Source organism: Olea europaea, chromosome 14, assembly GCF_002742605.1.
Source record: "Olea europaea var. sylvestris chromosome 14, O_europaea_v1, whole genome shotgun sequence".
Lineage (NCBI taxonomy): Eukaryota > Viridiplantae > Streptophyta > Magnoliopsida > Lamiales > Oleaceae > Olea > Olea europaea.
This window is the reverse complement of record NC_036250.1, coordinates 16,977,052-16,988,382: the sequence shown is the minus strand read 5'-3', so window position 1 is coordinate 16,988,382 and position 11,331 is coordinate 16,977,052. Positions and strand designations below refer to the sequence as shown.

Here is an 11,331-nt window from a genome sequence, read left to right as displayed (position 1 = left end):
TAGGTAAAACTAAATATTTAAAACTCATATTATGAGGTTCATCATTCTCTAGCACAAAGAAATCTGGTGTAACATGTTGTGAAGAAGAAAGCAAAAGATATAAAAGTTGTTCATCACCTGAAAATTATGAATTCAATCTTGATGCGCTCTTTTCCTCATTTTACAAATAATTTTCCACAACCTAATGATATGGTACGAGTTGATATTTGTAGTACTCTCCAAAAAGTCCTAAAAGTCTCTAGAATTTGTGCAAAATTGGCCCAAGAAGAAGTTTCCTTATTGAATTGAAATTCTATAATAAAACTAGTTTTTTCTTCGCAATTGCCTAAGCAAAATTAGGGCCATCGCCTAGGAATCCATTACAGTCTCGATAATTGGTTTTCATGCCCAGGCATCAACCCATAAATATAACTGGCTGGTCGCCCAATTATGTTGACTTTCAAATTTTACATTTGAGCCCCCAAATTCAATGCTTAGTTCTTTTAAATCTTTTCTCTTGCAATTACAATCCTTGAACTTCTAATTGCATCCAATTGAATCCGTAAAATCTTTAATCTTCATTTTATCGTTTGAATAAACTATTGGAATGTTGAAATTTAGCCCTCATACTTTGTATTTCTCCATTTTTCTTTTTCGCTTGCTTAGAGACGGGTCTATTACTGAAATAAATGAACACTAACCAAAGTAGAAGTCAACACTTTTATGAAATAAAAACTTTGTAATATAGTTCGAATAAGTATACAATATATGTGTGTGTATACACAACCAGTCAATCGCCTGCCCACAGTCATTACGTTTATCTTTAATCATGCATAAATTTGCCTACCGTTTACCTTTTTATTGATCGTTACCTATCGTTTACCTTGACTTACGCATAAGTTTGCCTACAGTACGTTTGCCAAAATAGATTCAAGTTTGATATTTTTTTCCTAATACATATTTAGTAATTAATAAATTTATATTCTATCTGTATGATAATTAATATTATCATTGTAATGGGAAATTAATGTTTAGTCATCATTCTTTTAATGTTTAGCAATAAAACATCAACTATTTAATTCACTATTAATTGTTTTTGCTATCGAAGAACACAACTCTATAAAAAATACATGATTCCTGAAGAGATTATATTTCTAAATAATAATTCGTTGTTGCTCCTAAAATGACACAACATTATGATTAATATTTTTGAAAAATATTACTTGCTCGTGAAGAGCATGAATTATATTTTTCAATATTCAAGAAGAACATTGACATATTGTCCTTGAAAAAGTAATAGTAAAATATAACATAATCCTTAAGTATCACATGTTTTGAAGAACACATTTTTTAAATTATTTTTTTATCCCTGGAGGAAATTATGTAACTTATGTTATGTTGATATTGACTACTTAATTAACTATTATGTCATGTTTAACCACATTCTTCGTAACTAATTATATTTTTTGCTTTATTGTGTAATTAATTAAATGACAAATATAAAAAAAAATTGAATTTGCTGCACTTGACATATCTGACAAAAAATATTTTCATAGGTACTCGATGCTGATTCACAATGCAACTACAAATACTATTTTTCAAGACAAAAATATTTTTTGGACTTAACATTAACAAAAATAATGTTAATACGAGATCAGGTGCATAAAATANTACCTAATGATTATCCATGTGTAGTTTGTTTGTAAAGTAAGTTAGTCATTAGACTTTCAACTTTATATATGTGTGTGTGTGTGCGCGCGCGCGCGCCAATACAATCACCATATGGACCATTTCGTTATTTTATAATATTAATCAATTTTCTACTAGATGATCCCATATATGCCTACTATCCAATAGGAATATAGCTTTTGCTAGACTACTTGTCCAAATTATATAATTACGAGTACAATTCCTCGATTTCTCAATCAAGACTATTTGTCTTGACAATGCTGGCAAATTCAGATCACAAGCATTAGATGATTATTATATGTTAATCGAAATTGTTATTGAATATTCGATTGTGCATGTCCATAAACAAAATGGTTTGGTTGAGTAATTTATTAAACCTCTACAACTATTGCCACATTATTACTTATAAAAATAAAACTCTCAACTTCTATTTGGGGTCATGTCATATTACATGCTACATTATTGGTTCGTATAAAATCAATTGTTCATTATCAATATTCACCTTTGCAAATTATATTTGGTCATAAACCTAATATTTCTCAGCTATGAATTTTTGTTTGTACTGTTCAAATTCCCATTTCACTACACAACTTATTAAAATGGGTTTCCAATGAAAATTTGAGATTTATGTGAGTTTTGATTCACCATCTATTATTAGGTATTTTGAACTTTTAATGGGTGATTTATTTACTACACGTTTTACATATTGTCATTTTGAAAAAAAAATGACCTTTTCAACTCTAGGAGGGAAAAATACATCCTAAAAAATAAGATAAAATTTCTTGGAATGAAATAATTCTATTTCACTTTGATACTCGTAACAATCAATGTGAGCAAGAGGTTGAAAAAATCATTTATTTGTAAAAAGATAGCAAATTAATTACCAGATGTATTTGTTGCTATAAGAAAAAAAACAAAGTCATATATACGAACAGAAAATATTTCAGCAAAAATTGATATCCCTAAAGGACAATATGCAATAGCAAATGAATTTTCAAATACGACAAAAATGTGATCAACCAATTAGTTCAAAAGTTTTTATACCTCAAAAAAGAAAGGTACAAAAGAAAAACCAACAAAAAACATGTGAAGAAGCAACAAAAAAATATTAATCATTTAAATATTGAAAATATGTTTCTGAAGAGACACAAATGCCCGAAAATAATGAGATTTCAATAAATAATATATTATCTCATAAATTATAAGAACGAAATAATGTTGTTATAAAAAAAAAATTTCGTCTTTAACATGGCTCTTGATATTATGTAAAATGAAGATCCTAAACTACAATCATTTAAAGACTAACAACATAACTATTAATGGCCAAAATGGAAAGAAGTTATACAGACAGAATTGAATTTCTTAAAGAAATGAAAAATATTTGGATATGTAGTTTGAACACCTGAAAATTTAATCCATGTAGGATACAAATGTGTTTTTGTACTAAAGAGAAATGAAAATAATGAAATTATAACATGCAAAACTCGAATCGTGAATCAAGGTTTCTTAGAAAGACTAGGAATTGATTATGAAGAAACATATTCTTTTGTAATGAATTGATTACAAAGGTTCAATATACTCTTTATGGATATAGTAACTGTCGGAATAGCCCCCCACCTATAGGGGAGCCAAAATGGTGCCCTGGAGGTCGAGGGCCCTGGACAAAGAGCTTTTCCTTCAATAATTCAAGAATTGTACCAGCCAAGTAAAGGGTATCTGGTTTGTCATTCACAGACAAGCCAACTAGGTCAATGTTTTAATATATTCACAGTTTCGTCTATGTATTTGCTCAATTGTTGTGTTCTCTTTTAGAATTAAGCTGGTTTGCGACAATTTTTTTCTTATCTCGGTTGACATACTCTCACATGCTAGTGAATCCCACATTGAATAAAAAAATCCAAAAAAGTGGGGCTTCATTGTAAGTATCGATCAGATTGCATGTCAACTATTTTCTGACAACATAGCATGATTCTCTTTTTTTAATTCTGAAGTTTGTTGGGACATATTCTTTTTATAATTATGGACCACATAATTCAATGTTTCTTTCAACAGGTATGCATTAATCATTGAAATTCTGTAACACATCTTTTAAGTTCTTGCAGCTAAATGAACTCCCTGCCATTTTTATTGAAGTACAAGCAATACTACTTTAGTTAATCAAATGGAATGACTATTTTTTCTTTAATTTTCTTGGAGAAGAAGATGTTTATGGAAGTAATTCCAGATAATGCGATAAAAATTGCGAAAAAATGGGAAAGGCACTGATTCTCTTCAGTCTTACCCTACAAATAATACTGATTGATTGGGCAATCACAGGAAGTATATTTGTAGGGTTTGGATAAGAATCATTCTTTGGTCTGCCTTTTTGTTGGGAGACTGAGTTGCAACTGTTGGGCTTGGCATCATATCGAGGAATACTCTTGATGAATCTATGGGAGGATTGAGGAAGAAATGTTGAGGATCCATTAAATTTGTTGTTTTGGTTCTGGGCTCAATTTTTACTACTGCATCGTGTGGTCCTCATACCATTACAGCATATTTTCAAGAAGATAATGAGCTTTGATTAAGGCATTTGGTGGGATTGGTGTTTCTGACTGAATTGGCTTTCTACATTTTACTTATTTCTTTACGGGGCTCTTCTTGGCTTCTGATTTTAAGCATACTTATTTTTACATCTGGCGTAATTATGGAGAGCGAATATTGGCACTAAGGTTAGCGAAAAACGAGAACTTCCACTATTCAACGCTCACAGAGCCTGATCCAAGGCCAAACTATGCTAAATTATGGAGCAGTTCACTCTGAAACAGGTTGAGGGACTCTATGTATAAGCAGCTGAGATCATAGAAATCCCAGTTCCAACTCATCATTCTTTTCCTGATAATAGTAGACAAATAATATTGGAAGCATATGATCTGTTCCAGATCTTTAAGCATTTCTTCGCTGATATTATCCCAAGTTTTCAAGATCGGTCGGTCATATTTCAAGAAACTAACATTTGAAAATGCTTTTGATAATGGTTCAGGTTGAACTTGGATTCACATTTGATGTGCTATACACCAAGGCTTCACAAGCGTATAATATTGGATCCATTATCGTTCAAAACTTGTAACCTTTTCTTTCACTTGCTTCGCACTAGTAGCTTTTCTCTGGAATAGGCTTCGGACCTCGAAAAATTGGCCCTTTAGGAGGGCTTACGTTTTGCCAATTTTTTCCCATTCAACTGACCTTTTAAATTCCAAAACTGTTGAAACTCCAATATTTAGCCCTTGTTTGAGCCACATTCTTAGAATGAAAGTGTATTTTTGAATAGTGTATTGATAGAAAATGTGTGGTTAAGAAATAAGGAAAAGTTTTGGATTTGCGTGTAATATTATTTTATTGAATAATTTGTGATTAAGATGATATCAAATCACTGTTGAAGAATGTATTTTTTTGAAAAAATGTGACTCAAACAACCCCTTATTATTATTGTAATACAAGTTAATGGCATTCATGTGGGTTAAGCCTATATATGCCACTCGTTTTTTACTATTCCACACAAGAAGTAATACAATTTCAGCATATTTTATATTATTTATTTTATTTTTTGTGTGTTTGCATACTGCATAGTTATACAATTCCTTGTCCCGTCCGAATTTTTTTGGTAATATTATTCTGATACAAGTTCTGTTCGCTCGAGTAGTATTTGAGTTGCTCAAATTCTATTGTTACTCCATTGTATGCTAGGAGATAGACGTTCAAATTAAACCTCAAGCACTTACGTGAGGGGGCAAATCTATTTTAAGGAAATTGTGAATACATAGGTCTCGATTTCAAATTTCATTTAAATTTTTATTACTTATTTTGTTGTGATTTAGATTAACTTGTCCTACTTTTTATTGTAATTAATAAAATTATTCAATCTGCATTACTTTGGCTAACATTCGGTTAGTTAGCTGTTCAACCGATAAGTTGCATATACATTATGTGTCAATCGAGTAAGTTTCATATACAGTATGTATCAATCCGGTAAGTTGTATATCTAGTACGTGTCCATCCGATATTACTATTAGTTGCAAATATGGTATATGTCCATCTCATATTTGTTAATCCGATATTCATTTACTAATATTTAGTCTAACAAAAGATACACGGGTGTATCCAGAAGCTTGTTCAGATAATGTCCTACAAAAACACTGGCAAAAGACTTATGTTGATGTCTCTTCAGTAGTAAAAGGCCTTATCTTCAACGAATTGAAGAAGCACACAATAACCGGTGGGACTGATCCTGCAGTTTTTTGGAATCGAAAAGGAGTTTATCCCCGGAAAAATAAGACCATCGCTCACTTGTTGGACTGAAGAGAAAGAATTTGACCAGAGAATTCTTCCATGGCACATCGGCACTGATATATGCTATTATTTGGAACGGATGACAATCCGAATAATTTGAGTAACATTTCTTTAGAAAGAAAGCAGATATCTGATCATAGCAAGCACATATCAGACTATATGTTGTATCTTCTAGTCGAATGTCCTTTGATGCTGCCAATAGGGTTTGGAACGATCAGGTTCCGAGATACATGCGCTGAAGCCGAAGAGTTTCTGGGAGAAAGAAATCTGAAATCTGGCAAAGCCAAAGCCGAAGCAAAGTCAGAGCGTGCGAAAGGTTTCTTCAAGTGAACACGGAAGTGCCACCGGCTAAAGTGAAGGGAGACAAAAGCAAATCTGTTTTGTTTGATGCTGGCATATGCAGCTAGTCACTGTAGAGGGAATCACCGTGGTCCATGCTCGCCAGCTTCGAAAGGGTAAAGAGTTTCTCACTCATGTTTGGCTTTTGATGGCACATTTAGGCATCACTGAACAATTCCAAATATCTCAAGGCCATGCTAATATGTACTGATTAACATGAAATAAGTTCATCTGAACTTGAGCAAATTTGGATAGGATGGAGAATGAGGAATTTTTATTTATTTTTTTAAATAAAATTATTGGATTAGGATATGATAGAAAGAGAATAATCTAAAATTCATGATATTTATTATAAGGAATTTTGAATTGAAATCTTGAAAAAACTCTTATAGGATGAGAATGCTTCCTGAAAATAGGAAAAAGCAGTTAGCCTAAACACCAAATAAACCCATCGCTTTACTCTTTTGATCTCCCCCACTTTCTTTCCCAAATTTCTGCACTTTGCCTATTAAAAAAAATAAACTTAAAAAATCAACACCTGGTTTCTTTCTGCGGACTGTCTGAGGTAAGTCTTTGGAATTTTATTTTATTTCATTTTTTTGCTGCAATTACAATAAGTAATTACAATGTGTATTTTATTCTCTAGTTATTTTTGGGTTTATATTATTAGGAATCATTTGCTGATTTTTGAAAGTTCCTTTACAAAATACAATCTGTATTTTATTTTTGCTGAAATTTGATTTTAGATTACAATTTTGCTGAAATTTTATTCAAGTGTGATGTGGGTGTCCATGTAAGCAGCTGCGGGAGTAATTTTTGTTTGTTTAAAGTCTTATCTACTTATTTTCTATTTGTTGTTTGTGCTGTAGTTATTGAGAAAATTAGTGGGGAAATTAAAAATGGAACTTCCTTTAGACTTTGGACCTAGTTTTTATTTTATGAATTTAATTTTTAATTAATAATGCATTGTCTAGCTTGCAATTTTTCTTCTTCTTTTCTTTCAATTTCATGGTGAATTCCTGAGTAATTAACTTATTAGCAGTAGTTTTCCAAGTTTCTTGGCATTTGAGATGCTGCTGATGCTCATTTATATGGTGTGGTTGTTCTGTATTTTATTTACATGGAATAAAAATAATATACCTGGGAAGGTTGATTCAAGGACAGAAGCATAGTGTAATGAGGGTCGCAATAGCTTAAGAGTCAGTTTGACATGATTTTTGCTTTTATTTTTACTTTTGCTTTTTAGAGAAGAGTTTTTAAAGGATGTCATCTTAATTTTGTTTGAAAACTAATTTTTAAAAGAATTTTTTATTCCGAAAATCCTTTTAGAGGAAGTCACATCGGATAAGCTTTCTCTAAAAGTTCTTCTAATTAGAAGAAACAGTTTCATAAAATTAGTCAAAATGACCCAAAAGCACCTTTTAATTTTTCAAAAATCATGTCAAACAGGCTTTTAGAAGAGCTTCTAGAGGCAGTTGATTTAATGTGACTTCCTCCAATAATACCTCCGAAATAAAAAGCTCTTTTATATATTAGTTTTCCAACAAAAATTAAGGTTAACTTTATCCAACAGCTCTTCAATAAGATGTATAAATAAAAATAAAAGTCATATCAAACGAATCTTAACTAAAAGAAGTACTTTCATAAAATTAGTCAGATGAGTCAAAAAACAGCTTTTGGGTATTAAAACCTCATTTTAACTTTTCTAAAGTCATGCACCTGAGTGCGTTGTAATTTTGGACAACTTTCAACTCCTAGAACATATTGTTCCAGGTCTGCCCCTGGTTCCAGGCTTATTAAGTTTCGAAATTTATTCACGCAGTTTATGGTTTTAGGTAGGCATATTGAATGAGGTTAATCATGTCCACTGTTCGGTTTATGTGCCAAAAGAAAACCGAAGAAGATGTTCCACAAGAGAATTTGAGAGGAACTTATTGCAATGTCGGCAAAGAGGATTTGTTTTTAGTTCTTCAATTTCTGGAGGATGCCAATTTGACAGAAACTGCTCGCATGTATGGATTTAACTTTTAATCTATTTTAATCAATTTCTTTTTCAATTTGCTGTTTTTGTTTCTGATTTCACTTTTCAGTATAATCATTATTTATTCATATCTTAACACCTGACTAATTAGCATATTTAACTGGGAAAATCGCAACGTTAGTCCCAACTGTCCATTTAGTAGCAAACAGGTGATCATTCTATTTTTCTTGACAATTAAGTCCACAACCTATTATTTCCATTGCCCCATTTTACTTGATTCACAAAAACTGTATGCTAACTCAAACTTTTGTCCATTTCCCTATTATATTTTTATTTGATTTTTCTTTTTCTAAAAAAAGAAGAAATGATTATTCATTTGGGTGTTCTAAATTCCAAATTTGTTTATTAGTGGCGGAGCTAGCACTTGGCACGTTATGGCAGCCACCGGTGCTGGTTCCGCCGAAAATTTATTCCCCATATATTGGGTAGCCGCACAGCCATCAAGGGTCCATCCTAGCTAAGATTGATCCACCTTAGGTCAGATGAATTCTTGGATCCACACGTTGAATAATGTTTAATGTGTTTATTTTCCAAAGGCTCTCCTGGGGACTTTTTATTTAATTGTTTGATTAATGGTTTAATTCTTTGTGAAATTAAGATTGGAAGAAGAATCAGGAATCTTCTTCAATATGAGCTATTTTGAGAACATTGTAACAAATGGGGATTGGGACAAGGTGGAAAGGTACTTATTGGCATTCACTGGGATCAATGATAACACTAATTCTACGAAAATATTCTATGAGATCAGAAGACGGAAGTGCCTAGAAGCACTGGACATGTGAGTTTGTTTCTTGATATCTTTCAATATTTTTGTCAGCTTTGTGCCAGTATTCATATTCTCATCAATTCATATGAATTTGAATGTATAATTGTAGGAGGGAGACCGTCAAAGCTCGTGACATTTTAGTGAATGAGATTAAAATACTTTCAGTTCCTGATGAAGACGTTTTTGAAAATTTAAAACATTTTTTCTTTCTTAATAACATCAGGTGAGAGAGTACTGTTGCTCATCATGGCATGAGCAGACCTGCACACTAACTTTGAAATCCAAGATTTTGCAATAAATTTTTCAAGATTTTACAGGAGAATTTCAAAAAATTTGCTTATAATTTTTAATTTTGCCCCCACAACTCTGTTCTCTTGACTCCACCCTTGCATCATGGTTGTCATTATTATTTTCATTTATGGGAGTTTTACATTGATTTATTTTCTAGAATGTTGATTTGGTACAATGACATGCAGAGATCACAAACTATTATCTGATTATGGAGACAGAGAGTCTGCTAGGGCGACAATGTTTGCTGATGTTAAAAATTTTATAGAGGAAAACCGTCTTCTGTTATAAGCTGAACTTCCCTAAGGTCACAAGCTTGACGACACAAATGAAGCAGAGGTCTATTTCTTCACTGTAAGATCGATGACACTAATGAAGCTAAGGTTTATTTCTTCACTATTTGTATCATAAACGTATTCTTTCTGGTAAAGATAAACATTCAGTATGTTTGGCTTGGCTTCTTCTTGAGAAAGAAGCCAGCTTTTTTCCTATAGGGGGATTATTTTGGTATGGAACTACTACCAAAATAAGCCCCAAGATGGGATATTATTGCTCGGTATTGAAAGGAGGCCACTCATATCTATTATCTCAAAGGTCGCCCTTTTCGTTTATCATTTGAAATAACCTACTTGTACATTGATTATGTGCAACTAGGTTGTGTCTGTCTAAATCAATGTGCATGCAGCAAAATTGTTACCGTTTTATCAGTTTCAGTTTACTAGGGTAGCCCTATTGATCCCCCTTTTTTTGCCACCAGCCTCGACAAACTGTGAGCCAGATCCCGATGTTCTGTTTAGCAAGCGAAGTTTATCGAGTTCATGGAGAGTGAATAATCAAGCTGGACTTATTATTTATATATTTCAAAATAGAATTGCAGTACAATGTTGCACCTTTGCCTTTTTTACCGAATAATTCTATATGATTTGCACACCTTAACAAAAGATTTATGGGAATGTTTTGGGTTTAATGGTAGCTTATTGATATGATGAAACCCTTAGAACTAGGACTTCTCGATGTAGAAATTCAGGGTTTTCTCTTTCCAAATGTTCCTCTCTAGATAAATCTCATAAAAACTGACTTCCCCATTTGCATTTACAGTCAATGCAGCAGTGCTTCTAGTGCCATACCTTCCCTGTCCATTAGAAAAAGAAAATCATATGAATTTCCTTAACATTTCAAATTTGCTTATTGCATAAGAACTGCAACTTACCAGTGGGGTATCTACTTGAACAAATATGGAGCTTAAATTGAATTCCCAGTCAAGTGAACAAATATTAGGCAATTTGCCTTTGTCGGCTTTTACAGTGTCCTTCATGAGTCTTTCGACCATCTCCTTAACATATATTTCCCCTTCACCATATCGATCAAGCTGCATTTTGAATTTCCGTTCCAAGCGCAAAGCCTGGAGAAACAGTAGGAACAAAATAGAAAGGGATGAGATGAAAATGTAGCTATTGCTCAAGGCATGTGTGAACAGAAAAATCACTTTTGATTTAACCAGTAGGGTCTATTTGGAATGCAGTACTAATACCTTGACGGTACAATGAATAAGATTTTAGCTTTTAACAATTATTCTGCAGGAGATGCAAGAAAAAATTCTCAAGTCTAGTTTGGCTTAGCATGTAGATTATGCAAGAAAAAATTCTCAAGTCTAGTTTGGTTTTTAACATTAGGCTTCAAAATTCTAACCTTTGGCCAAGGAGAGTTCAACTTTGCATTTGAGAGCACATGAATCCCTGGATGGACTTCCTGAACTGAAATAGATTCCCCATTAGGTCTGTTGGATATATAAACCATGGATTTTGATGGAAGATCAGCCACTATCAGATTAAATCCATTATACAGATGTGCAGCTTTAACCAACTCCTCAGCAAACTCCATTGGACTCTTTTCGCTCTGT

General features: G+C 32.6%; 2 protein-coding genes across 6 annotated transcripts in view; one reads left to right on the top strand and one right to left on the bottom strand.

Annotated features, from left to right (window-relative positions):
• Positions 1-6,716: 6,716 nt before the first annotated feature.
• On the top strand, positions 6,717-10,274 carry LOC111409348 (topless-related protein 1-like). Of its 4 annotated transcripts, none has more exons than XR_002705493.1 (6): positions 6,718-6,901; positions 8,172-8,348; positions 8,976-9,155; positions 9,253-9,366; positions 9,620-9,814; positions 10,189-10,274. XR_002705493.1 is itself a non-coding variant. In XM_023039403.1 (5 exons), the coding sequence occupies exons 2-5, from the start codon at positions 8,185-8,187 to the stop codon at positions 9,720-9,722; spliced, it is 561 nt and encodes a 186-aa protein (XP_022895171.1). In that variant the 5' UTR covers positions 6,717-6,901; positions 8,176-8,184; the 3' UTR covers positions 9,723-10,017. The 4 variants fall into 4 exon arrangements, 2 of the variants coding, with proteins under 2 accessions (XP_022895171.1, XP_022895170.1); XR_002705494.1 differs by having other exon boundaries at positions 9,620-9,785; positions 10,189-10,269; XM_023039403.1 differs by lacking the exon at positions 10,189-10,274 and having other exon boundaries at positions 6,717-6,901; positions 8,176-8,348; positions 9,620-10,017.
• The window catches only part of LOC111409347 (transport and Golgi organization 2 homolog), a 2,754-nt gene continuing 1,684 nt past the window's right edge, over positions 10,262-11,331 (bottom strand). Inside the window, exons 4-6 of one of the 2 annotated variants that reach the window (XM_023039401.1) lie at positions 11,121-11,258; positions 10,642-10,833; positions 10,262-10,563 (exon numbers count right to left, since the gene is read on the bottom strand). In XM_023039401.1, coding sequence (XP_022895169.1) covers positions 10,432-10,563; positions 10,642-10,833; positions 11,121-11,258 — 462 coding nt within the window. In that variant the 3' untranslated portion in view covers positions 10,262-10,431. Of the gene's footprint in view, positions 10,564-10,641; positions 10,834-11,120; positions 11,279-11,331 lie in introns of both variants that reach the window. The other variant, XM_023039400.1, reaches the window with a different exon arrangement.